Source organism: Leucopleurus acutus, assembly GCF_964270905.1.
Source record: "Leucopleurus acutus genome assembly, chromosome: 10".
Classification (NCBI taxonomy): domain Eukaryota; kingdom Metazoa; phylum Chordata; class Mammalia; order Artiodactyla; family Delphinidae; genus Leucopleurus; species Leucopleurus acutus.
In genome coordinates this window covers 27,750,715-27,778,557 of record NC_139153.1, presented here as the reverse complement: position 1 = coordinate 27,778,557, position 27,843 = coordinate 27,750,715, and the positions used below count along the sequence as shown (strand labels likewise).

Below are 27,843 nucleotides of genomic sequence, written 5' to 3'. Positions count from 1 at the left end.
CCCATCTGCCTTCTAGTGACAGGCGATTGCCAGCTGAATCCCACTCTCTCCAGGAAGCTGTTCAGTGGTGGGGAGAAGCTGGCAGAAGACCTGGTCTCCTGTCCCCATTCTTCCCATTGCTGTGTGACCTCAGACAGATTACTCCCCCTCTCTGTCCCTTGTGTTTTTTTGTTTGTCAGAGAAATGGGTTGGATACGTTTCCTTTCGGCTCTGACACATTACGGGTGGTTCTACTGAGTGAATCAAATAGAACTCCTATCGTCACCATCCTCTTCCCACCCCACCTTTGCCAATAAATTCCAGAGACCAAGGCCATCACACTTCCAGGATTGAGTTCAATCCTTATATTTGGGAAGGTCAGAGCTGTACATCAAAACAAGCTGGGCATGTAGGTAATGTGCATACACATACAACCTAAACACTGTTTTGAATGTTTTCTGTCTACATTTCCCTTAATCCCCAGGAAATCTAACGTGTGGGTTAGGGAAAGACCAAAGTAGGGGTATATTTGGGGAGAACTGACGTGCATGGCATGTATGTTTGCATTGTATAATAATCATCTTAGTTATCTTTTATTAATAATAGCCGCCATTTATTGAGGACCATGCTAAGCTCTTCCACTCTCATTATTATCCTCACAACAGCTCATCAAGGAAGATATTATCTACTCCCCACTCCTGTACAACATTGGTAGTTGACCACAATTAACACACACATACATAAACCAAAAACAAAAGGACACAATAGCATGCCTCCTACAAACCCAAATCAAAACCAAACTCAGGCTCAGAGAGGATGAGACACCTCTCTAGATCACACAGCTGGTTAAGATAGGTAATGGGATTTGAACCCGGTTCTGCTGGATTCCAAAGATGATCACGTGCTACTCCCTGGCCCGTGCTGGGCTTTGCCTTGGCATTCATTGCCTCTCTAGGAGATTCTTCATCTCCTAGAAGAGATGTTTCAAAGACCCACAGAGAGCAAGGCTGCTTTAAAGACCCATAGATAGTGGGTCCTAAATTGATCGCCTTTCTTACGGCATTGTTAGAGGAAAACAGATGGTCTTAGAGCCAGCAAGAACCCTGCTATCAGAAAGGGCAAGAAAGCACACAGCTGCAGGGCCTGCCTAGCACAGAAGGATGGGAGAACTGGGCCCCTGAGGCAGCCCATTCACAGCGACCTTCTCCACTGATCACTTACCTACAGAGAACTAGGCTGGCTTCTGCCCACGACCTAACTCACTTCCATGCACATGCCCAGTTCTGGCACACAGAATTAGAGCTCTCCAGGACGTGTACAGATTGGATCATCTGCTCCAGAGGTTGTGAACTCCAGTGTCCCCAAGCCCAGGCAGGTAGGGGAATGAGCAGAACAGTCAGGAGGGGGGTTACAGGGAACTGGCAAACACATGCCTGGTCTGTGGGGACTACCCGACTGAGCTCCAGTAGACTGTTGCAGTGCACACGTGCAGACCCAGGGCTGCCGACTGTTCACTTCGTGAGGAAACCCTGGGATACAGACACCTCTGAATCCTCCTGATGCTTCAATGTGGGCAACTAATTCAGTAAAGAAAAGTGTACCTGACGCAGTGAGGACCAAATAAAAACTATTTACAAGCTCTATCTGACTTGTAGGTCTCCACTGGTAACCTCCAAAATTAATTTTCCTCATTTGCAGGAAACGGTAGCCGGGAAACATTAAATGGTCTCCCTGAGATAGCTAAGGTGGGCGTAGCCGGCAACCCTTTCTTTGGATACATACATATAGAGACGTACGTGTGTGTGTGTCTATGTACATGCTTATACACACGTACATATTATATATTCACAAACTAAAAAAGGAATGATTTTGGATTACCTGTTGTCATGAAATGTTCTCCTTATTTCCCTGTGTTCTTATTATACATTGGTAGTTGACTGCAATTAACAGATATTCACAAACCCAAACCAAAATGACACAACAGCTCGCCTCCCCACACCCAAACCCAAACCCCAACTAGAACAAAAACCAGGAAAGAAAGCAGCTCTTTACTTACGGTAAATGACAGAAAAGAAGAAAACAAAGTCCCCTCGTCATATCTGGATAATTTTGCCAGCACTCCTTCCAGGATTGTAACAAACTAGTAAAAGAGCAAAAAAGGAAAAAGAATGATTACTTCAAACGATGATTGTTCACAAGAAAGAGCAACATTTCCCAACCGCTTAGAGACCAGCAATGAGCCCTCGATCATTTTTAAGTTCTATTATTTGGTTCCCGTCTTTGGGGAAAGGAATAGACTGCCTTTACATAGAAATATCTGACTTATTCGGCTTTCTCTTCATTATTATGTGATTGCAAATATAGAGTGTTACAGAAGTGCAAAGTGACAAAATATTATTGAGTTGTGTATAGCATGCGATAATATTAAATGCACTTTTCAAAATCCAAAACTGTGCAAAGCAGTTTTTACGTTACATATTAGCACTACATTTAATCCAATCTATTTTTATTTGTATTTTATCAGTAATTTGGGGGAAACAGAAGTTTAGCACTGGCAAATATAAATGTCTTCCCATTCAGCATTACTTAGTTAAAATTCTATAATTCATGAGGGTGACTGAAATAGCTTTATCTGACTTTTATGTTTTATTATGACTCTCACTGCATGTGAAACTAGCGGAAAGGGGGTTTTCATGATGGCAGAATTCCTTATTACCGTTTAACTTTCTGTTCTTAAAAATCTAACTTTGTCGGGGCTGAAAAACAAAACAAATATCTCCTGCATAACCTAGTGCAACATTTAGGGACAAATTCTTATTAAGGTAACAAATGGCGCTTCATCAATTCATTTTCACACGCTCGCAATCATCAGAAAAACCATTCGGAGCTGCGGCTGGGCGACGTACGATCTTATTTCCTGAGAAATGCAAGTGCCCAGCGCAACTTTTTAACGTGTCATATTTTACTGGAAACGCAGACATACCAGAGCAATGTTCACAATGAAACATTTCACCTGAAGCTGAAGGTTACCTTTGCAACCAAGAGTGTTATCATTTCTTTAACAGTTTCTTCAATTAGTTCATCTATTTTTGAATGGTATTGATGCTGAGGAACACAGAAAGACAAATATTAGCATGTTTGGGAGGTGATGGCATTGCATCCGTTGGTAATTTTTAGACAACGCAATTTATTAGTAAAAGCTGGCCATGGGACCCAGTCTATTTCCACAGTCCCAGAAGCAGCTGTAAGATTCTGACTCCAGGTCTTTGATGGAGAAAGATCAGAAGCTCTTAAAACAATTAACAGGCGCGTTGTTCCTCACCCAAAGCTTTTGCTGGCTTTGATACGTGTAGACACACACACACATTTACAAACAGCATGCATGGATGGCTTAAGGGCTGGTCTGGCAGTGTGCTGATCTCGGTCTTACAAAGCAAGATACCACAATGATTTAATAGAGAGGCTGAAAATTCTCTTCGGGAAACTGCTGGGTGATGTGACTTAGGGAGCCACAAATTCCAAAGGGAATTTGACCAAGACACTGACTCATTTTGCAAAAAACTGTTCTCAAACCATCAGGTCCTTCGGGTTACTGCCTCAGAGCTCCCGGGTTCTACCTCCAAGTGTTGACTCAGTGTGAGGGCAAAGAGTCTCTTTATGAACCCTTGTGGCAGCTACTACTTTCTTCATTTGTGGAGAAGCAGACCCAGGTTTAGAGCCTCTCCTGAGACGGCTGCTAAGTTTTTCAATTTCTCGAACTGCCGCTGTCACTTAAACTTAAATAGTAATGCAAAAGCCAACCCCACACCAACAAAAATCTGCTATAAATGCCAGGAAAAAAGGAAAAGCGATTTCAACAAGAGATGCTGTATGCCAGCTCCTTGATATTTATTAGCTCATTTTACTATCCATTTGAATTATTCCATATTTCCTTGATAAAAAATAACAAGGCAAACATTGATATTTGGAAAGGAAAATGCACTTACCCACTCTTTAGCAAACTTTCAGAAGGATGATTAATTAGGAATAGAAAAGAAAAAGGAACAGTGCAAATAAAAATTAGGACAAAAGGACACATGAGAAAAATAAAAATTAAACAAACCATCCAAAAAGTTATGAAAACATACAGAAATAATAAGCCATAGTAATGTGGTTTGATATTCTGATAACTGGCAGTCAGAATTATTGAAAGTGACCAAAGGGATGTGAATTAGGTTAATTCACTTAAAGTCATAGGTGAATTTTGATTATAACTGGAAGGCCTAGGTAAAGTTCCAGTGCAAAGTTGGGAAGTCATGATGTCTAAGAAAATATAGCTCAGTTTCCTCATCTGTAAAAACAAAAAACAAAAAACAGGTAATACTACTACTACCCCGGACCAGTGAGAAGGGGCGAAGCCAGTACAAATTACTGATTTTGGAAAGGGAATGAGGCAAACTCTGTATGAAGATATTTAGCAGGTCTGTTCAATTATTATTATTATCATTATACTATTGTTATTATTATTTTAAAAAACCAGGGCTAAGTCCTTTCCTGCCAGTCCTGCTCTCAGACTCATAAATCTATTCTGAAGATGGAATTGAGGGTCTGTCTACATGTGAAAACATTTTGTCAACTATAACTGCAATTCAAATATTATTATTTGTTCAAGGTCATAATGGAGAAGATAAGGGTAGGGAGAGATGAGTCATCTCATTTTAGTTTTTCCTTTTAGTTGATTAGAGGAAAATAATAAAGTGAATGGCCCATGTTGTGTAGTCCTGATAAATCAGGACCCATGTTGGTTCTACTGCTAGCTTTGTGAAAGGATTTACCAGTCAGAGCGATAAACCTCAAAGTAAATGCAAAAACTATCTGCAGAATTCTGTGCTAGAAACACAAAGAAAGATGTCAGAGCAAAAGAATTTCAGGAGTATTGATGGGGCTCCAAATTCATTTTTAGGTCTTGAGATAAGATCCAGAATCACATGCTTACTTTCCCTTCTCATGAGACTGCCTCACTCCGCTAGATTTTCTTTGCAATTGCTAGAAATGATGCACCTATATTAAATTAACTACAAGGTTTCACTAACTCCGGAGAGCTAGTTGCAGGCAAAATAATATGAAATATGAAAGGAGGAGCTTCTAACCAAGCAAAGAACATCATTGAGAAGAGAAACAATCTCTCGAAACACTTGGCTGAAATGGCAAACAAAGCCAAGAGCAATCGTTCTGCACCAAGAAAGACTGAGGCTCTTGTTCTGAAGAGTTAACAATGCCATTCTTTCTCCAAAGACAAACAGGCCTTCTCTGCAGAAGTGGGGGAACCTCAAACCTTTTCATTCTCTAAGGAATCCAAACTAAAGTATAGGGAGACGTGGTGGTTTATGGGAACCTCTTCCTATCTTCAATATTCCCATGCCCAATATGGTCCCCACTACTCTCCAGGTAGTCCCACTGTCTCTCCCTTTCTCTCCAGGTGAATATTATGACCTCCACTCCTCTCCACTTTTCTTAATTTCTACTTATGAAAACAAAGTGTTTGCTAGGACTATTCTGTCTGTTACTTCTAGAGGAAACTTGAGCATGTTCATCTCCATTGGTCTATTTCCTCATCTCCTCAATGGGGCTAGAATTATCCCTGTTGTGAGTGTAGAAATCACATTCACCTAACAAAGTCATGAAACCACGCATGGAAACATGGTTTAGAGACTCAGAAGTGCTACCTGGCTGAATTACTCCTACAATTACTAATTGATTAGCATGGTGGTTACATGTGTGTATACATTTCTCTAAACTCACGTAAAATATATACACTTGATCGTATGTAAACTATAATTTGAATTAAATAGAACCTACTTTGGGATATATAGTAGGGCAGGGGAAAATCTACCCTGCTTATCACGTGGCAAAGGGGTACGTATCAAAGCAGTCCCCATTCCTATTCAAGTAATGACAAAATACATGAATTCCTTTTACCAGATTCTCCGGAGACTCATTTGATTGACTTGCTTTTCTGGAGAAACAGTAAGTACTTTGCCTTCACTCTGCTCTTTCTTGGGAGATACATTGCTCCATGCAGATGTGAAGCTCCATGAAGGGATACAAATACTACTGGGGCATCTTTTAATTACCATCCCCCTAACTAAACTATCTTGTCACAAAATTTTTTGCAGTCAGTTGAACTATCCAGTTCTATCTGCATCCTAATATGGGTACAAAAAGGGATCCTTCCTGTTTTTGCATTTTCCAGTCCTCTCTGTTGGCCTTCTTAGATTGACTTGACCCTAATAATAACAACAATATTCCTAAAGTTATATTCTGGGGCACTAGATCATGACGATGACGATGGCAAGGGAACTACTAATCTTCAGTGGTGTGGAAAGTTTGGAGAGTTTACTTTTGCTTCTGATGAGCTAAGTTGCAGCAAATTCACAATCACTTCGTGAAAATTATTCCACTTGACTTCCTGTGCTGCACATTTTGCCTTGTCATGGAACAGATTGTGTGTATGTTGTCTTTCTGTTAAGACCATCTGACCTTGGAAGTGAGATGAAAACACACTAGACCAAGTGAGAAACTATTTAATACACAATTTCCTCTCTATTGGTGCTTCGCAAATTTTAATGAAAAAATAAATATTTAAGATGGAAAAGTATGGTTAACAAATGTTTCAACAGCTGCCTTTAAATGAGACTTTATCCCAGTGAGGAAATTCAGGAAGTGATCTTAAAATTGGAGAATATTGTATCACCTGGTCGGTATCTAGTCCAAAATACCTGAAGGGAGTTGGAATCCAGGTGGAAGCAGGTATTAGTAACTAGATCTGTAATATGAGTTTACTATCCAATATTCACAAAATGAAAACTACATAAAAACACTGGACTTCTCCCAATATCATGATGTTTCCAGCCACCCCTGGCCAATCTCACTTTAACAATTCAGTTTTACTTTGGAGATGAATATCTCCATTCTACAAAGTGAGAAAAATTGAGAGACCATTTGCATGAGACTTCCCGATAAAGTTCTAGTCAAGGTCACAGCCACAGAGCAAGGTCCTTCAAGGAAGTATATATTTACAGACAATGATGTCTGGCTTCATTCTCACTGTTCAGTCACTTGGCATTCTAAGGTCAGAAAAGGCCTCATTTTCTCACAAGCTGGTCACTTAGGTGTCTCTGATTCAGTTACATTAAGGAGAAATGGCATAGCAGGTCTCTCTAGCATGGCTTGGGAAACTGACAGGCTTCGGATAAGAATCCTAGACTAGATAGAATACAGTATTGGATGGGCCCTTAACAAAGATCATTTAGCCTGGACGTCTGTGCACTAGTTCTGGGAAACTGGGAAACATTTATGAGTCTCAGTTATTGTTTTCATTAAAAAAAACAAAAAAACCCAACAAAACACCTTGAATCATTTAGGGGTAAATACATGAAGTCTTTTCTATTATATCAAATAGAACAATGTCCAGAAAGAAGTAGTTTAGCCTCAAAAATGTTACTATTTGGGACTATCCAAGACAACTTTCTAATTACATGCAGAAATTAGGAAGCTTTACCCCCAATTCTGACAAGCTGCATGCCTCTCAAAGAGTGTGTGTTACAGGCTGTTATCTCTCATTTGACAAACGACAGCAAGGTTATGAAAGTAAGTGACTTGCTCGAGGTCACATAGTTTGGTAGCTAAGGGATAGAGTCCATGTGATGTAGTTATTAAGCCACTGGACAAGTTAGTCTAGAAAACCAAGACTTCAAGGGTAAGCCAAGGGCATTCTACTCTAGCACAGAAGTAATCAGTGGTAAAGATGAGAGACAGGGTCCACTGTGACAAAATCAACTTGTTATTTCTTAGTATATACCTCCAACCACGGTCTATAGTTTGGCCTGATAAGAGATTGTATAGTGAAACTGTATGAAAGTATATATATATATATATATATTTTTTTTTTTTTTTTTCTGGGAAATGGCCTCATACACTTCATCAGATTTTCAGTAGGGTTTCTGACAACCCCCCCCCTCCACTCCTCCACCCAACTCCTATTACTCTCCCCAAACTCCAGTTCAAAGAGAAAAGATCAGAGTGACTAGGCTTGTTTGAAGAGACTGTTTAGCCATCTGTCCAGGCATGGAGGAGTTCTATAATTGCGGCCACCATTGAGTCAATCTGAAGAGGGACTGTAAAAGTCGCCAAGGGGGAAAGGAGGCCAGTCCCTGTGTAACAATGCTTCCCTACCCTGAATGGTGTCATCCTTGTGAAACTCGGTGAAAATGGACATCTCAAGCAGCTGTGAGGAGAAACAGATAAATTGGACTCCATAAAACCTAAAAAAACTTTTATGCTTTAAAGAATACTACCAAGAAGGTGAAAAACAAAAACCAACCCACAGAAGGCAAGAAGATAGGTGCAAATCATACATATGATAATGGTCTAGTATCCAAAATATATAAAGAACCCTTATAACTAAACAACAAAGAACAATCCAATCTTAAAAATGAGCAAAAGATTTGAATGAATAGACATTTGTTCAAAGACATACAAGTGGTCAATAAACCCATGAAAAGATGGCCAATATCACTGCAAATCAAAACCATAATGAGATACCATTTTACACACACTAGGATGGTGATACCAAAAAAAGATAGATAATAAGAAGCTTTGGCTAAGTTGTGGAAAATAGGATTTCTCACACATTGCTGACGGGAACGTAGAATGGTGCAGCCACTTTGCAAAAAAGTTTGGCTGTTCCTCAAAAGCTGAACACAGAGTTACCGTATGACCCGATAATTTCACTGTTAGGTATATATCCAATTGCACTCTTAGGTCCACATGAACACTTGTACAGGAATGTTCAAGGTAGCTAAAATGTAGAAGAAACTCACATGTCCATCAGCTGATGAAGTGATAAACAAAATGTAGTCTATCCATGTAATAGAATACCAGTTAGCTATAAAAAGGAAGTACTAATACATGCAACAACATGGATGAATCTTGAAAACATTATGCCATGTGAAGGAAACCAGACACCAAAGGCTACACATGAGATCCCACTGATATGAAATGCTTAGCATAGGCAAATCCTTAGAGACAGCTAGAAGAGTGGTGGTTACCTAGGGCTAGGGAGGGAGGGTTGGGGAATTATTATTAATGGGTCTGAGTTTCTTTTCAGGGTGATGAAAATGTCCTACAACCGACTGTGGTGATGGCTGCACAACTCTGTGAACATACTAAAAATGACTGAATCATACTGGTTAAAAGGGTGAGTTTTATGGTATGTGAATTATATCTCAGTGTTTAAAAAGGAAGCTCAAAGGGAAAACAATTTTAAAGGGATGGGACCCTGAAAAGTTTGAATTCAAAGGGATTTTAATGAACTTTAGAGATCACTAAAAACAGGGTTTTTACAGTGGGCTCTGTGAAGCCTACGAGATTGCTCCGAGTCCCCCAGAGAAGTGGGGGGGGGGTGCCTGGGGGGCAGTGTGTAGAGGAATATGGTAGCTTGGGCTCTGGGCCCCCTCTTCCTTGAATTCCTGCCCCCCATTTCAGAACAGCTCTAATTTTATTCATTTCATATGCTGGCCTGCTTGGTAAGGTTTGAAGAATTGAGTCTGTAGCTAAAAACAGCCTGAGTGAAACTAGAATAGTGCCATCATTTTACAGATGAGGAAACTGAGGTTTGAAGAGGCCGAGTGACTTGATCAGGTCCAGTCTGCAGCACAGCCAGGGCAAGAGACCCAGGGTCTAGACGCCCAACCCAAGCCTTCCTCAGGAGGCTGTCCTTTGTACCTCAGCTCTTCTCCTTAACTCTTTTTGGATACTGGGGCTCCAGGCCAGTGGTTCTCAAAATGTGGTCTCCAGACCAGCCAGGAGCACCAGCATCACTGGGGAATTTGTCAGAAATGCAAATTCTTGGACCACACCCCAGACCTATCAGAAACTCGCGGGGTGGGACCCAACAATCTGGGTTTTAAGAAGCTCTCTGGATAAGTCTGATAGACCCTGAAATTTGAGAACTACTGCTCTAGATCATTCTCATGCAGCAAATGGAGCCAGGAAAGAGAACCACTGGCACCTTGCATTTGACCCCAGGGCTTAGAACACAGCCCCTGGGGCAAGGTACCCAAAGAGAAAATCCATCAGGGGCAGCAGCTAACAGGGATGGTTGAGGAAGCTGATTTGGAGGGGAAAGAAGGTTAGAGATGACCTTGCCAGGAAGAGAATACCACCAACCCACATTTAAAAATGGAAGGTGCTGAGAGAGAAAATAAATAACGAATAAGGAGCAAATATAATTTAGTAAAAATTCTGAGCATATAAGGCTGGTATCGTAAGATCTGATTTAGGAGCAATTTATGCCAATTGGCAACAACATGAGAGTTGCCAGAAATGTTTCTGAATTAATTCTAAATTGGTATATGAATATCTAGCTGGCTTAAGGCCATCGGAGAAAAATGATCATGATAGTCTTTAATCAAGCCCAAGTTGCTGTTTCTTTCTCCTTTACATTTTAAATACCACTTTGGAATTGGAAACTTAGCAAAGGACTAAACTTTTGGTCAGGGAAGATTCACAATCAACTCAATCTAAGGAAAATGGAAAGCCTGTGATTTCTTGGAAATTCAAAGCCTGCTGGCTGGGGACTGAGTAGCAGGGTGATCTAACATTATACATCCTGGAAGTTGCATGATACTAGGAAGAGCTCTCTCCTGCTGTCCAGATGTTCAAAGTGATAAAATGCACTTCCAGTGTGAAAATGATTTGCATTCTGGCCAACAGATCTGTTGGAGATGCCAGCCTAATAAATAAGGTCATCAAACTTCATCTGACTTAAGGGAACTTTACGGTCACCCCAACCCCAGCCAAGAATCACTTCCAAGTGACTGGCATAGTCATCAGCACATGCCTTAGAAATTTACTTAACAAATAGATACCAAACATTCATCTGTGGCTTAATCCACAAATGTTAGAGTATATTTCTGAAACTAGCAGACTAGTGTAGATGGAAGGAATTTGTGAAGTTTTCTTCTACATGATCAATGGAGGGGTGGAAAATCTGTAATTTTTTTTTTTTTTTTTTTTTTTTTACCTCTTGGCCCATTTCCATGCTGCAAAGTTTTGTTGATTGAGCTTTGGCATCAACCATAACATTAAACATGGTGCATATTGACTGTGGGACTCGAAAATCTGTTGATCGACTGGTTTTTTGCAGCTTAACTTCAAATGCAATCCTGGTTCTATTAAAACAAAGTAGGAAAAGACCAATTCAGCATCCAGATGGCAGCAGGTGGAGGAGACATTTTCCGAGAGGTCAGTGAAAAAGAAAATTGAAGGCTGTAATCAGTTTCAATCGACAATGACTTCACATGTGTTCTTTTGAAAATGACTTTCCCAGCTAAGGAAGGCCTATTCACAGAGACAGCCATGTAAAACCCTTCCTTTCTCTGCAGTTCACGGAACACCTGTAGCTTGGCGTATTTCTGTCTATAGTTGACATGCTATGGAGAACCCTAATTGCACGAGAATGAATGAATGAACAAAAACCCAATTATAGCATTATAGCATATATAAGTTCTCTCATATTGGCAACCGACTACCTTGAATCACTTCATTAAGAAAACAGCAAAACCCCTCCCCCCAAAAACAGCTTCTAAACTTCAAAAACTTCATGGGGGGAAATATCTTAAATTACACTTATTGTTTTGTTTGGTTTTTTTTTTTTCCTTTCTGGTTTTGAAAGAGAGTGACGTAAAAAAAAAAATCCAACAAGCTTATTATATTGCTTTAAAGACTACAAAAATAAGATAGCTCCCTTTGGGGAGGAGAGTGAAATTAGGAGGAGTGGTCCCAGGGGGCTTCCACTATGTTTGTTTGTGTGTTTTTGCAATGTCAATGTATTATTTTGTAATAAGAATATGTTATTTTTATAAGTAAAAATATCATAATATACTTACCACTTCAAGAATCGTACAACGGTGGAAACGTAAGGTGACATAATTTTGACACAGGCCAAATTATGCTCCCATCAATGTGCTAACTGCACACAGGAAAACCCTAGTCCGACATGGACAGCTGGTAATACAGGGGTAAGATTTAATCCTTGATATCAGCATTGTAAAGGGGACCAGTTAGATTTTAAAAGGTTTCAGAGAAGTGGGTCACATCATGACATGTCTTTAAAGAAAAGCACCTGGTTAGTAAGTGGTTTTATCAAAGCTCCTTTCGACCAGTGCATCTTTTCAGCATTGTTCACAGTCAGGTTCTGGAGATCATGCAGCCACCAGGAAAGCACTGCTTTAAGAGGTATTTGTAGCAGTTTTCTAACAGTGCATAGGGAGGACCACACAGCTAGTTAGCTCAGGAAAGGATGCCAGCTTGCTAACACACCCTGGGTGCAGGCAGGGAAGCCAAGTATAATTTCTAAGGTTGGAAGCCCAGTTCTTAAAAAAAAAAAACTTAAAAAAAAAAAAAAGCCTCTTAAAACACTCCTATATATTATATGATCATGTTAAAGATAAATGATCTTGGCTTCCAAAGACTCGGTGCACTGAAGAAGCTTTCTAATCATGATGATCATTTTAAGCTACGTTGAAAATACATCACTTTCTGGTTTTGTGAAAAGGGGGCCTGATGGGGCCTGACTTGGACAGGTCCCTGTGCTGATCTTCTGAGGTTTGTGTGCCAGTTCCGGCCCAATCTGAGAAATGGAAATGCTAAATCACTCCCTTACAATGAAGCAATCGTCTTCTGTTTTCACAGGAGAGCTGTTCATAGCCCTTGGAGTGTGCGGCTGTGAGAAGAGGAAGCTGAATGCAAAATTAATATGACTGATAGGCCTCCATGGGAAGGAAAAGCCAAGAATGGAGAGGTCGCTTAATCCACTGACTCTCTGAGGGCAGTCAGGGTGCCTTATGTTGTGTGGAGCGCAGGACCTGACACAGACTAGAGAAGCGGCACCGTCGAGTCCATCAAATGAATGATTCCAATTGCTGAGAAACTTGGAAATGAGGGCCTGACTGACTTTTGGGCGTTGCATATTTACATCTATGCAATAATGTCCTCGCCCTTCTAGAACAAGGTCCTTTTATTCTGTCCCGAAGCAGAAAGCAAATGTTCCAGGCTCTACTAATGTAGATTCTATGTCTTACAACCTCCAAGGACTTCTTCACATTGTACCTTCTGAATCTGGAGGTCCGGGGATGACATGTGCCCCTATGTTTGCCCTGATCTGCTTTTGTCTGGGGCCTCCACTGAAAGGGACATGGGGGTATTTATGTGTCCAGTGCCAGGTGTACACGTGCAGCTGACCAACTTCTGTTCACAAAAGGTTACTTAACAGCCACTATGTGCCAGGCATGAGGCGGGGCCCCTGGGAGGGAGAGGAGTTCAAAATGAACAAGATACACTCCGTGCCTTTCAGTAGCTCACACTCTTGGAGGTGGCTGGTCCATAAAGACACGTGGTCAGGGGAATTCCCTGGTGGTCCAATGGTTAGGACTCCGAGCTTTCACTGCCGAGGGCACGGTGGGTTCGACCCCTGGTCAGGGAGCTAAGCCCCTGCACACCAAGGCACGTGGTAAGGGAGAAAACAGAGTCACTATCGACCTTTCACATCCCTATGTCTTCCCTTTTCCTCCCAGCATCTCCTTATTTCTTCCTCCCTACTCAGAAGCCTGGCTTTTCAGAGAAGGGCATACATGTCTTTCTGTACGGTTGCGTACACAGATCAGAAGCTAGTAAGGGTTCTTTCTACTGCGTTGTAGCCGCTAGTACAGATGAAGGGAGAACTTTTCACCACAGGGAAACTGCCCTGCAAGAAGTTTTTGGTGGGATGGTTTGGCCACAGGGAAAGGCTTACTTTTCCTAAAACTGATACAGACCAGGCAGGAAATGGTGGAATTCAAAACCCTAAGGAAAGATTTTGACCTTTGGTTTGAGAAATAGGCCTGCCTTTGCTTCTAAAACTGGGAAGAAAAGAGCAAAACACAACATCCGAATCACCAGGATTTTAAGCTTCCAGAACTGCCATCGGACACCTGCCCAGATTCCCCACAGCACGTGGCTCCTTTACCAGTTCCTGCCGAGATGCTCCCCTACCTGGGGCTGTGCAGGGCTTCTGCCCTTTTGGTTTCCAGTTTTGAGGCTATTACTTCTCTTTTCTTCTTCCAAGATACAAAATAATGAACTCAGCTCACTCTCAGCCAAACCCAGCCCCCATCACACACAACTGATCCATCAACTAAACTATACAACATCTGGAGATCCAGAGTCGTCTGTGCTGCTTGGGGGATTTTGGGTGTTTTTGAATGAGGAAAAATAATGGAACCGTTATGAACTGGAAAGGGAACTTGGATGTGTGTCTGGGGATAGACAGGGTGCTGATAATGATGTCAAATCAGACGGATTTCATTTCTGCCTCTGATATTCAGAAATAGATACTCCATGAGGGAAGGGATGCGATCTCCCATCCTTCCTGGCGTGCCAAGAACTTAGCACTGCGCCTGGCATACAGGAGAAGCCCCAACAATTTTTCTTGAGTGGATGTGTACTGTCCTCATTTTCTTCTTCTTTCTCAGGAAAGTCTACTTAGAAAGGTCAGATGCAGCATTCCCACCTCAATCCTATATGCCACGGTGACAACCCAGGCCATGTGTAGGAAATCAAAATGCACATTTAATGTGTCATGCCCCTTTGTTGCTATCTAGTTAGATTTTAGGCAAGACAACTCATGGTTGGCAAATGGTACATGCTCAGTTCATATATACAGAGTGAATGATGTCGTGGAGGTCCTGCCCACATTGCTGGAAAGTCAAGAGATGCCTGCTACCTGTACTGAATACGCTGGCGCTAGAACTGTAGGTGCTTCTCTTTCTTCCAGCCAGCTATCCACCCATGCATACACTCAGATATTTAACAAATATGTATTAACTAAATATTTTGTGCCAGACACTTACGGGTATTGGGGATACAGAGACAAGAAGGACACTTTCCTCATGGAGCTAAATGAAAAAACTGGCAGCCATATTCTGTGCCATCTTTTGCTGGGTCTGGGACAGACGTGGGGAAGGTGAATAGAAGCTACAGTGAGGTGGTCACCACTCCAGCTGAATTTGACAAACAACCACCTTCTCCAAAACACTCCAAATTACGGCCAATTGTAAGAGTGGGAGCCCTCACCTTTCCCCAAGTCAGTGCCCAGCGGGGAAGGGGTGCAGAAACCTGTCCGGCCACCTATGCTCACCTTTTGACACAAGATTCAATCATGTCACTTGCCATCAGCTTTAGCCGTTGTTCCAGGTGCTTTCCAAACTCTTCTTCAGGCCAGTGCAAGTCCCGAATGAAGGTCTGAAGGGCATCAAGTTTCCAGAACAGATCTTCGGAAGTGCCTGATCCGTTACTGGCAGGATAAAAATTTGAAAACAAGAGTCACCCACCGGCCTAGGGTTCTGCAAAAGCTGACACAAGAACAGTTGGGGGCTAGAAGGCTTAAGGCAAACAGTGGCTTCAACATACAAAACGACGCATGTTGGCGGTGGAGGTGGGGGCGATCTCCACCGGCAGATTTTGAGTTTTACCATACGTGACTTCGTGGGCTTTGTTCGGCCAATTATTCCAGACCAGTGAGAAGTCTGAGGAAGGTGCTGCCCCATAACTAGAACAAGGTATGGTAAAAATCAGCCTTCTTTTAATAACCACATTAACACATGTGATGATTCAGATGAAGGCCACGAACCAGAGGGAGAAGTAGGTCTCAACAGATAATAACTACATGGCAACATGCAGTTATTAGAATTCAGGGTTTCATGCATTTCCCCGGCTGCCCTCCGGAGCGGAGACCTCTTGGATACTGCACGAGACTTTCATTTGTAAAAGGACAGTGCTAACAAAGTGGTGAGCGAGGACCCGCTTTCTCTCTTGAAGGGCTGGAAGGAAATTGGGGTGACTCACGTCAAGCCGAGTCCACCTGGATACCTTGAATCCAAGATTCTCGTTCAGTTTGGTTATCAGTCCAATTTGCACAGACCAGCCCGTTGCATAGGCAGCCCCAGGACAAGGTGGGTTGTGGGGGGACGTGAGTGGACAAGGGATATTTGCAAAGCTTTAGGGCTCAAGACCTGAGCTCTTGTACCGTTGCACCATCTTACCCAGTCCTCTGTACAGATGGAGAAATTGGTCTTGATTCCTTTCTGTACAATGATGTCTAAGAAACTTTTACCCGGGGCATCGACGGAAAGCCCACGTACAGGAGATGCTCCACCTCTCACCCTCTTGCCCTTCCCTGGCTGGCTTTCTCTTTTGTAAGAATCCCATCGGCAGCTCTGTGGGGTGGCCACCTCCCACCCCCTTCCTCGCATACCACTAATGCTAACACGGCAACTTATAAAACGTCCAACATACCATGCATTACCACTTGTTCCGACATCGTCTATAGAAACAGATGAGAGTGGGTGTTTCTATTGTGACAGATGCCAGCTGCATTGAATTAATGCTTCAGAGAGAGAAATATAGCTAGTGCATAAAGGCATACACAGCTACTGCGGGGGGATGGGGGTAGGAGAAGACTCCCAACATGCCGGGAGGGAGCCCACGGCCTGGACCAACAGGGTAACGCTTTCAAGGACAGACCAGTCTGAGGTCAGTACGTAGATGTATCTGACACGAAGGAGCAGGTAACATGGAAACAACGTCCTTAAAATGAAAGGTGGCAGAGGAGAAAACTGAAAATATGAAAAGATATAGAATCAGGCATTTCCTGGTGGGTGATTGAGAATCTACGCCTTCTTTTCAGATACGGTCGTAGGCACTGTTCAAAAGTGGGGGAATGCACTGTTTCTCTGTAAAAGTTCAGCCTTCCCCCCATCCCATCCTATGCCTGGGAAAAGAAACCCCAACTTTGCCTAGTCGAAACCCCGTTTTGGAACTGCATGGTTGTATGTTTTAAATCATTAAGTACATATGAATGCAATAATTGGTATTTATTACAACAACATTTTGACACCCATCTGGTTTCAGAGTTTCAAAAAATTCTTCAAGGGTTTTTTTTTTTCTTTTTCTTTGAAGAGCTTATTATTAAGTTTTGACATGAGGAAAAGAATATTTTCTTTTTATTTTTAAGATAAACTGTTAATGTTAAGGCAATAGCACCAAGATTATTTTGATTGTTGAGCAGTTACCAAAATGTGTTCCCACTCATGTCTTAATTAATTGAATGGAGACCATTATCTGCTTTCTTACAATGTCTTGATTCATATCTTTTCAGAAACAATGTCACAGAGCATGCACAGAAGGAGGTAAGAGAAGCTTCTGGATATTTATTTGTTAATTTTTAACAGATACTACCTAATCTAACTTTTCATATAGTCATCTTAGCATGAATATGATTTATGGGCTTGTTTTTGAAGGGTTTTTTTTTTTCCAGATACAAATTTTGGAGGGTTTTATTTGTCTTTAAAAGAAAATCAGACTGACCAGACGATTTCATTGTGAACTTGTGAGCAAATACGGGTTTTGAAAAATATTAGGTAGCTGTGGAGAAGCCAAGTAGAGCAGTCATTTTCAAGTTCTGTTCTCTACCTGGGTTACTGCAGAAATAAAAACGTGGAGGGCCATCTTGACATATGTGATTTTGAGATTTCAAAACATCACTGCCAGTTTCAGATCATTTTTTATTCCTTTGATAATAACACTTCCCTTTGAAAATGTGCCAATTTCTTCTTTCAAGAAAAAGCTTATCTGGCCTATAATTAGCTGTGGTCTAAGAAAAGGATCAAAGGAGGGTATAGAATTGCTAAACCTTCTTTCACATATTAAATCACGCATGTGGTTCTAATTTAATTTCCCTGAGGTAGGATTTCGGGGTGCTGGATCTTCTACTTGAGAAGGAAAGAAGGAGAGAGGATTCATTTCCTAAGCTAGAAGAAATGGCTTCTCAACCTCCACCCTCCAAACTGCTGGCTTTAAGGGGTGACCTGACCTCCAAGGAAAACAAACCCCAGGCATCGCTGGCATTTGTATGGATGAGTGGAGAGAGTGGCCCTACACTGAGACCACAGATGATACGGCTACCGCCAAATTTAACTGCAGTGCATTCGCAAATTTAGACATCTTCTTGCTACCTAGATCTCGATGCTCCAAATTGGATTATGACCTTGGAATGTACCTTTACGTAACGTTTATGTTACCAAGGCTTGATCCATTCAGAAATTTTCATTTAGCCCTGAACATACTGCTACTATATCCTGCCATTTGCTGACACCAGAAACATGGTTTAAACAGTCTATAGGAATTTTTTATTAAGAAAAAAAAAGCCCAAACCAGCTTCTAGGTAGGTGTGCTTTCCTCTTTGATTTGGATCAAGCCAGAAATGACCGGCCGGCCCAGCAAAGAGGTTTCCTGGACTATTTTTGGATGACTGACTCCTAAAGTCATGTCACCTGCATTAAAAATAAAATAAAATAAATATATGGGAAGAAGCCTTTGGCAAAGGAATTCAGGAAGTGAAACATAGTCCTCAAACGTCAGTGGGCGTAAGACAATTTGTTAGTGCTGTATCTATAGCAAATGTCTTACAAACACGCTGCATGCCAGAAATAAACAATACTGTCTCTGTATGATCAGCAAAATATGTCTAATTATCCATCTCCATCTCCGTTATATAGGATGTAGAGAAATAAACAATACATATCCATGCCAAGATCACTTCAATTTAAATTAGATCTAATGTGAACTGAATACACACTCAGCATCATATATAGCAGCCATCCATGACGGTGCCGAAAAAGTAGGCATTTGTGGGATGCCTAGAGGGATGTTAACTGGTAGATTTGGTACTTTGGGAAGGTTCACATTGGGTAGGTTCACATTGGGTAGATTACTGGTTAAACTCCTGTGGAAGAAACAGACAGAAAGAAAAAGATACCATCACAGTGACAATGCAGATGTGGCAGAAGCACACAACAGTTGTAAATAAATTGGCTAAGTCCACAGCAAGACGACAACGAAAACTTAAGCGACACGTTTCAGAAAGCAGCTTACGGATGGGGAGCTGTGGTGTGGCTCAGGGTTCAGAGAGAAATGATAAAAGTTAATGGAAAAAAAATTAACCACAGAGCGACTGAAAAGCGTGGACACTCATGGACGCCTGTATACAATGATCATGTTATTTCGATGCCTTTGTGAGGGGCCTTCAGTTTCCAAATCCATTGCCACAAGGGTCTAGACCTTGTCTCATACAAAGAACTTGAAGTTCATGGAATTCTTGGCGTTGCCGTGGCCAGGGCTGCAGTGAAGTAGCTGGGACTGATAGAAAGGGTGGAACACTTGGATTTTTTCTTTTATTTACAAATTAGTTTTGACGGAAGCACATTTCTTAAGTCAGAGAGTAGATACGAGGTGTAGCAGGACATTTACCCAATTGAACGTATACATAATGGTAATGGACAGAAATGGAATTCTTTCCAACCGCTACTTCTGAAGACAGGTGCACGTGCAATGGAGCACCAGAGTTGATGGCGAAGATGAAGGAATTGTATCAAAAAGAATGAATAGCTTTGCATAATTTTATAGATTACAGAAAGAAAATGGAAACATCCCCTCCGGAACTAAGTCCAATTAAAGTGGAGAAAGGTTTACACTCAAACAAAGGAAAAGAAAAGAATCCCAACTTCAGCTCACATAGTGAATTCTTTGACCACAGTGGATTTAAAATGAGGTCTTCTGTTACAAGTAATTACCCTTGAAAGTGAGACAGAGACTGTGAGAAAGGGTGACAAGGGCTTCTGGGGGGTGATGGTGATGTTCTGTTTCCTGATCTGTGGGATTGTTACATGGATGTGTTCAGCTTGTGAAGATTAATCAAGTTTTGTATTTTCTGTAAAAAGTTAAAATGTAAGTTAAAAATTATAAACAGTTAAAGACTGTGACCTCGTATCAGGTTTTGTTTTTTGAACAAAGATCGATCAACTGATGTGATGAAAGAGAGATGGCTGGCTTTATGGGTAAAGAGAGAAAATAAAGCAAAACAAAAACCTCAGGGAGCAGCAACCACATCTCTCTGGAGGGACTGTGTCATATACTGCTCAAGCAGCTGGCAACTCGTGATTCTGCAGTGGCATTTCAAGGGTGTTCCATCCAGCCAAAGTCACTGGCACAGTGGCGCCCAGCCTAACTCTGCATCTGAGAGGAGCCTTCCTGTTTAAGTGGAGTTGACAGCATTTTGGCAAAGGAGTAGAGGTTTTCTTTTTGGATCTTGCAGAAGAGCCAGTTTTGCCAAAGCAGCTCTGCCCCGGGCAAGCTGTATTCGACTAACACAGCTCTTGCAAAGGCTGGAGCTGCCTCTGGGCTTGCTCAGGGGGGCAAGTCTCCCGATACACCCGAAATTTGGACTCTAGAAATAGTCTGGACACCTGTCTCTCTCTAGAAATGAGCTACCCTTTCATGATGGGAATATAGCCCCGGCTGGTGGATGGAAAAACCTAGAATGCAAAATTGCCAACCTGGCATTCTCTTCCTTAAGGGAAACAGGTGTCTCACAGGTTCATCCTTTACACTTCACAGTTGGGGAAAGCCAATTACACTTCCCTACTTGGGAGGAAAGGGCGCTCTCGTGGGAACACTCAAGAGAAGATTAGCTAAAGCTGACTATTAAGTGGAAGGGAAAATGGAACTTTTCCTTCCATGTTTCTCTGTTTAACTGGGGAATCTGCCTTTGAATTCAGTCCCTGGTGGTTCTCAGTCTTAAACACTGCTATGGAACAAAACCGTTGGCGATTTCCACTGAGACATGTGTAAGCCTATATAAGCAAATGTGATCATTAAATGATACACACACTGAATATTGATCAAGGAATTAGGAGATCTTTCGAGATGGCAGCCTGGAAAGTTAAAACGTCAATTCTGAGTGAATTAAAAGTAGCTAGGAATGAATAACATACAAATGTATGCAAAAGCAACTTTAAACATTTTAGCGGTTGGTGGGCACCCAAATTAGGAATGAGCTTCGTTTTAAACATCAAAACTTAAAAAAAGTACTTATATTAATCAAAACATATTGTATTTGTAAAATATGACATTTTGGCTGGACGGCTGCACTGCATTCATAGAAACATTTCCTTCCTGTGACATAGCATCATGATCTACTTTTAAAAGGCTGAAGAAACATGCTTGATATTTCTGCTCTTAGCAAAATAATATAGTGTATTACTAATGTTATTAATAAATCATTTGGCTATTAATAACATATTAATAACCAGAGAGACAATTCCAAGCATTATATGTAAAAAGGGGGAATTTTCCTGTAGCACTCCTGAAGCTGCTGATGGATAATAACAAATTATTACTTTAGAGGGTCCTTTAACAACTACCTAAAAACAAGTCCAGCATGCGTATCTGTGAAAATCATAAGTGGATATCTCTGGATAGCGTAAGAAGTGTAAATTGCAATCCTAACAATGGATACATGTTAAAAATTAGATTCACTCATTCTGGGGACTGCTGAAAAAGGGTAGCTCCCATTCATATCAAAGGATCCATCCCTGGAGCACTGGATTAAAAAATTCTCATCTGCTCTCTCTCTCACACGGATGAAAGGTACAAATGTGTGCATGTCTCATCATTTCTACGGATGTCAGAGTCATTCCTTCCAGGATTAATTCTACTAAGGTTGGGTCTCTGTGCAGAGAGGATATGGTTGGGTCTTTTCTCAAAGTCTTCTGCTTCGGATTTATGGATGGGGCTAGATTTAAGACACAGAATGCCGTCCACTTTATGAGGCTTTTGTTGCATGAATATATGTGGTACATCTTGTCTTCTCTTGCTGCTCTGAACACTAAAACGTCTTTCCTGGCTTACTCTTAGGTCTAATCCCTACTTAGGGGCATGGGGCACTCTTTGATATCTTTCTAGAGTTTAGAGGGCTTTTATTTCCTACCACCACCAGATCCCCGAACTGCCTTCCCCATGAAACTTTAATACCACCAATATACTGCATATCTGCTTATGTACTGTATATAGACCTGTGCTTTATACATATACACAACAAGAGGAAGATTTTTTTTGTTGCACACCCTCCTCCGCTGCCCCCCCCCCCGCCGCTCAAGAACCAATTTCCACCATCTTTGGGAGCTGTAAGTCTCCTGTTCAGAACGCGTGACCCAGTGAACAAAGTTCTAAACTTCACGGGATTTTAGAACCTCCCAGCTATCTCTCCAAACTTATAGCTTGTCTCCTTTATAATCCATGCTGGCCCAAACCAAACCTTCACTGTTTCTACTGCCTACCCTACTTTCCCCCCAATTTTACTTTTGCTCATGTTCTCTCCCAACATCCCTACCCCTTCTGAAATACTCTGCAGGCTACTTCCTTTATGACTCCTCAGTGGAGGTTCATTCCCTTCTACTTATGCTCTCATAACTCTTCCTTATGTTCTTTGTACACTGGGAAATATTTGAAGTCATTTTTCTCGTGTGCATGTGGCGCAGACCCAACCAGATTGAAATCCCCGATCAGGGGACTGTATCTTTTGCTCCCTCATACTTTCCCCATGGTTTTCCTGTGGTACTCTTACAATTTTCAGCCTGTATGGGTTTCTTAATAAATGTCAGCTAATCAATAAATATTTATTGAACACCCGTCCCAGGCCTTGCTCTAGGTGTTAGGGAGGCAGTGTTGATTAAATGCATATATGAAGTGAATACAGAAAATCACATTTCCTAGGATGTTAGTATTGGAAAGTCTTGGGTATTCAAAGTTCCTGTTTTACAAAGGAGGATACTGAGGCTCAGGAAGGTCATCTGACTTGCCCAAGGTCACTCAGCAAATTACTGGCAGAGTCAAGAATTCTGACTCCTTGTCTAATACTTGTCTGTTTCATACCAGGCCACCCACTGTATTGCTAAGGTTTCCCTGGTCTGACATTTTATTATCATTAAGATATTGACAACTTCGACAATCTGGGAAAAGACGTTGTTTCAAAAATACTTTTCACATGTCTGTCTCAGGCAGAGAGAGAGAAAGTGCACTTTGAGAAATGAGAAACCCAAGGTTTTCAGTGTGCATATATCAAGAAGCAGTGTTTTTAGTTCTATAATTCAGAATCATCCTGACCTGAAATGGGCAACAGTGAAGCGTGGATTCCTTGTGCCTGGAAGTGTTTAAGTAGAGACTAAGAGACAACCTGTCAAGGAAAGAGTAGTGCAGAGGGGTTTCTAGACTTGGCAAGCTTTGGATTAGACGCTTTCTAAGTTTTCTTCCACATGGAAGGTCAGGGTGACTAGATGAGCAACAAATCAACTCTAAAGAGCTGGTGGAAGTGTGGCCCGGCTCTTAGGTAGGACCCAGAGCTCATATTCAGGGCTGCTGGGAGGGGTCTGAACAACCTGCCCAGCTGTGGGTGGTGGCGCTGTGACGTGTCCTCATGGACCCCCGGAGAAGGCCATGGGGTCCAGCCTGGGCTTGCCCTCGAGAGGCTGACTATCTTCAGCTGTGGTTAGAAGCTACGGGATGACATTTTCCACCAATGCCTAGAGATTCAAATCATGACCATCATGATCTGGCTTAATGGAAACAGAGATGCAGCTTCCCTTTTCTCTCCTCAGAGATGGAAGGCCACCCTTCTAGAGAAATAAGCAATAAGGACTCACATTTTACCCTTTCTATCAAATAACTTCAGTTGTATCAAACCGAAATGATGATGATATCTCTAGTTTCTTTCATAGGACCATATTCTGAAATAAGAAAATCTGAACAATAAAGAATATTTAAAATCTGCTTTTAGCTACTTCAATATATTGGTAGCATTTCCCTGTCAGAGTTCTGTTTTCCCTTAACATTTGAAATATTTTGTTAACTCTTGAACAACACGGGGCTTAGGGGCACTGACCCCTGCACAGTTAAAAATTCACATATAACTTTATATTATCCCTTGTATCTGTGGTTCTTCCTTATCTTCAGTTCTGTATCTGTGGATTCAACCAATCTCTGACCATGTAGGACTGTCATTATTTACTACTGAAAAAAATCCACGTATAAGTGGGCCTGTGCCATTCAAACCAGTGTTGTTCAAGGGTCAACTGTACTAGTTTTTCTCGAAGTAAGCTTTGCAATGCATTTCTCAGTCATTTTACCTATAATCAGGTACCTATAATCATGACTTTTGAAAAGTAGAAGAACAGAACTATTCAAGTATAAGAATTGTTGGAGAGAAGGGCTGTTGGGGGCACGTGTGTGTGCGTGTGTGTGTGTGTGCGTGTGCGTGTGTGTGTACACTGTGGGATCATGTGTCAAAATTAGAGAAGACTGAGCAAACAATCTATTTATCTAAGTCAGCTTCTTATTTTTGAGTGAACTTGGTGAAAAAATATCCCCAAAAGATCATTCTTTACTTGGAAAAAAAAAAGAACCTCTGCTTCTTTATCAACCCTCTATCTAGTGGTCAGGCAGAAGCTCATACTTTCTCTTGGCATAGTAAGAAGTAGAGAGATCTATTCCTTCCTATCACATAAGTGTGTTCCCAATTTTTTCATACCCTTCATTTTGTGCTGGCCATTCTGCAAATCTGTCCCAAGGCACCCACATTCTGTTTTGAAATCAGCTAATAAAATGTAGGTGATTTCAAACAATTTTAATTTAGCTTATGTTTTAGTTGTCATTTTCCAATACCTCCACCTGCTCTGAAAAGCATGTACTATTTAGTATGAATCAAACAAGCCACAGTCATATTCACGAGCCTACAGCACCGTTCTGGACAGCCCAAATCTACGTAAGAAACAAGACAAAGCCCTATAAAATATTCTCAGGTTGTTAGTCACGAACGATCAATCCTTTGCTAATTTCCCGATCTTTAAATTACTGATCCGAGAGTTCACACTTTACTTTTTTTTTCACTCCTTAAAAAAACCCTGAGAAAACATTCCCAGACTAAGACTTCCAATTGTGAAAATGATTTCAAGTCTACCTTTAATTATGACTGATCAAGTATACGTTATGGTTCAGAAGGGATAGCAGGCATTAGCTTGGTTTCTAAGGAATTTAACAGGTTATAAAACGACTTCAGTGACATTATCACAGAGCTTCGTGACAATTCTCAGACACTGAGCAGAGACGTTTTTAAAAATTAGTTTTACAGATGAGAAGACAGTTAGGGAGGTTTAAGCCCTTGCCTTCTGGCGAGAAACTGGAGAACAAGGCCCCTACCTCTAGGGCTCCTTAAGAAACAGGGAAGGATACCCATCATTTCCTCCTGCGTGTGTTGGGGGCAGTAGCCTCCACATTTAAACCCAAGTGAGTAAATGCTACTTCAAGACCATTGCTACTTGCAAAATGTGAATATTACTCATTTTAACCTTTTCCTTTTTCACAGCCGTTCTGCACAGGACAACTGTCTTAATTCGAGTGAGCATTAAAAAAAACCACCATCACTCATTCATGCTCTATCATCAAGGGTCCCAGTTCTATTCTCATGAGCTGGAAGTCAGCAGGGCCATATTAAGAGACTGTTATAAACCTGAGAATTACAAGCTAAAATTTAGATATCTTGGTACTTACAAATGAAGAGCTACTGCCTATTAACCTGCTCCGTAGGGCAAGTCAGGAAACTTCTCTTGTGGCTCAGATGTGGAAAGGGGGATGGACTGCAAAAGCTATTTTGCTTTGATTTCTTTATGAGTCAGAATTTTATTCAGTGTAATATTAGGAGGGTCTCAATTCAGAAAACTGCTTAAAGACAGGGCACAAGTTAAGGCTTCCAAATTGAGAAAAGGCTTTTGAATATTTGTTCTGGAAGTGCCTGGCAGTGTGCCGTGCATGCCCCCCCTCGCTCCATGCTGGTTGCCACATTCCACATCTGTAAAGGACCAGAAAGAACAAAATGCTTTTCCTACAGGAAAAAGGGAATCTAACAGAGCAAAACTACTACCAGGCTTTATTGGAGATTTTCAAACTATAGCAGAAAATTCTCTCCGCCTAGGAGTTCTCCACTTCTCCAGAAAGGGGAGTCTGAGACTGACCCTCTGGCAGCCTTGAGTGACAGTCCTCCTCCTTGCTGGGGAATGGAGGTGGCACCAGATCTGCCACACATTTCAGATAGGGTTTATTTGCCAAGCAATAATGGAAATTGCCGAATTCACGACCTATAGGATTTCCTGTAATTGGTCCTACAGGATAGATATCCCATCGAAAAAAAAAGTAGTGTGGTCAAATACATTTAGGGAACTCTGGATTAAGCACAGTTAAACAAGCTTCTGTATGACTACATTCTTCGAGTTTTGAAATATGCTGGTGTACTTTGAGGCTCTCCAGGAGACAAGGGCGTGGGGTAGATGAGCGGATACATAGAGCTTCCTAAATATATCTGTCCACAGAGTCCTTTTCTTGAGGGGAGTCTCAAAAGCCTAGACCAGGAAATGACAAACTCTGGTCCACAGGCCAGCTTCCTGTTTTTGTAAATCAAGTTTTAGGGGAACACAGCCATGCTTGTTCCTTTACCTATTGTCTATTGCGGCTTCTGTGCTACACAGTAGAGTTGAGACTTGACAGAGATCATTTGGCTTGAAAAGTCTAAATATTTACTATCTGGCCTTTTACAGAAAAAGTTTGCTGACCCCTTGCCTAGACCCCTATGGAACACACTTTGGGAAACATCAATACCTAGGGATAAAACCACTGGAGTAAGATACACAGTACGAATATCACAGCCAGGTTTATATCCCATATTGCTTATTTATCTTGTGCAATAAACCAAAGATTCCATTTCATAAAACATTTCCCAATCTCTTCCCCCCTCCCCTCCTTGGACAAAGAGGCTATGAGCATCATAGCTGGGAGTATGGTGTGTGCTGTCTATCCATGTGAACAATGAAAACCATAAGACACCATTAATCCATTTCTGTATGACTCTGCAGCCATTTGCACCCAAACTCCGATGGTATCAAAAGAGGTTTCCTTACTTGACTGGTTCCCATGACTCCCGCTCAAAGCCCCTGTGAATGGATTGTGCAATTGAGGACTCCATCAAATCCACATATCTAACCACAAGTGGGGCAAACAGGTCTTGCAGGTGTTTGTGAAATTTTCCATTGCACAAATTATCTAGAACAGATAAGCAAAAGCTCGGTAAGAATCCACAGTTGCTCCATCAGCATGCAACGTACACATAGAGAGGACTGTCTTCTACATTAAATACACCGCTTCTAAAAAAAAAAGCCAGAAGGAAGAAGGAGAAAGAGGAAGAGGAGGAGAAGAAGAAAAGAAAAAAGTACATGAGCGGCGTCATGCTTCAATCTGCTTGGAAGGAAAATGGAATTCAAAAACCTTTTACCCATTTGTGTCACTCTTCTAAAAAGGGAAAAAAGTAATGCTGCCTTAAAGAACAAAAAAAGCAACAATTGATACTTTTTTTCTTTTTTTTTTTTTAGGTTTTCCTTGCACCTGCTCCCTTTCTTCCCCTTACGTTACCAGGAAGAAAGAACATTCTGTACCCCTCTCTTCTGTCATCACTCTCTCTGGGGAGGAAGGTCTATTTTATGGCTATGTGTTGCTGTAAGATACTTGGAAATGCTTGGGGTGTTACTTAGCAGGAAATTGTTTTTCATCTAGGAAGCATCTTTCGATAAAAATTCAAAATGTGTAGAGGTCAATTTAGCTTGTTCAAGAGCAAATAAAACCCACAGGCACAGGTACCACTTTCTCACTGCTCTTGGGTTCTTCTGCCTAGTCAACAGGGGGCTTCCCTGCAACAGGACGCTTGTTGGAAGAAAGGGAATTTCATCAGCTGTAAGTTTTTCTTTTTTTTTTTTTTTTTTAAGTAATCATAAAACTACGAAGAGCTGTGTCCAACCTGTAGTCTGCCTGGGATAAAGATGTTTCAGCAATCTGTTAACTGCACACTACTGA

At 41.4% G+C, this 27,843-nt stretch overlaps 1 protein-coding gene across 18 annotated transcripts in view; it reads right to left on the bottom strand.

The window, feature by feature from the left end:
- Positions 1–27,843, bottom strand: part of CADPS (calcium dependent secretion activator) — a gene marked incomplete at both ends in the record, with an annotated part of 478,623 nt that overhangs the window by 66,266 nt on the left and 384,514 nt on the right. For 12 of the 18 annotated variants that reach the window (XM_082848968.1, XM_082848962.1, XM_082848961.1 and 9 more), the window contains 6 exons: positions 2,036–2,119; positions 3,010–3,084; positions 11,045–11,192; positions 15,197–15,352; positions 18,695–18,841; positions 26,898–27,039. In XM_082848968.1, coding sequence (XP_082705094.1) covers positions 2,036–2,119; positions 3,010–3,084; positions 11,045–11,192; positions 15,197–15,352; positions 18,695–18,841; positions 26,898–27,039 — 752 coding nt within the window. Of the gene's footprint in view, positions 1–2,035; positions 2,120–3,009; positions 3,085–10,939; positions 11,193–15,196; positions 15,353–18,694; positions 18,842–26,897; positions 27,040–27,843 lie in introns of those variants that run through there. The other 6 variants (XM_082848972.1, XM_082848964.1, XM_082848963.1 and 3 more) reach the window with 2 other exon arrangements.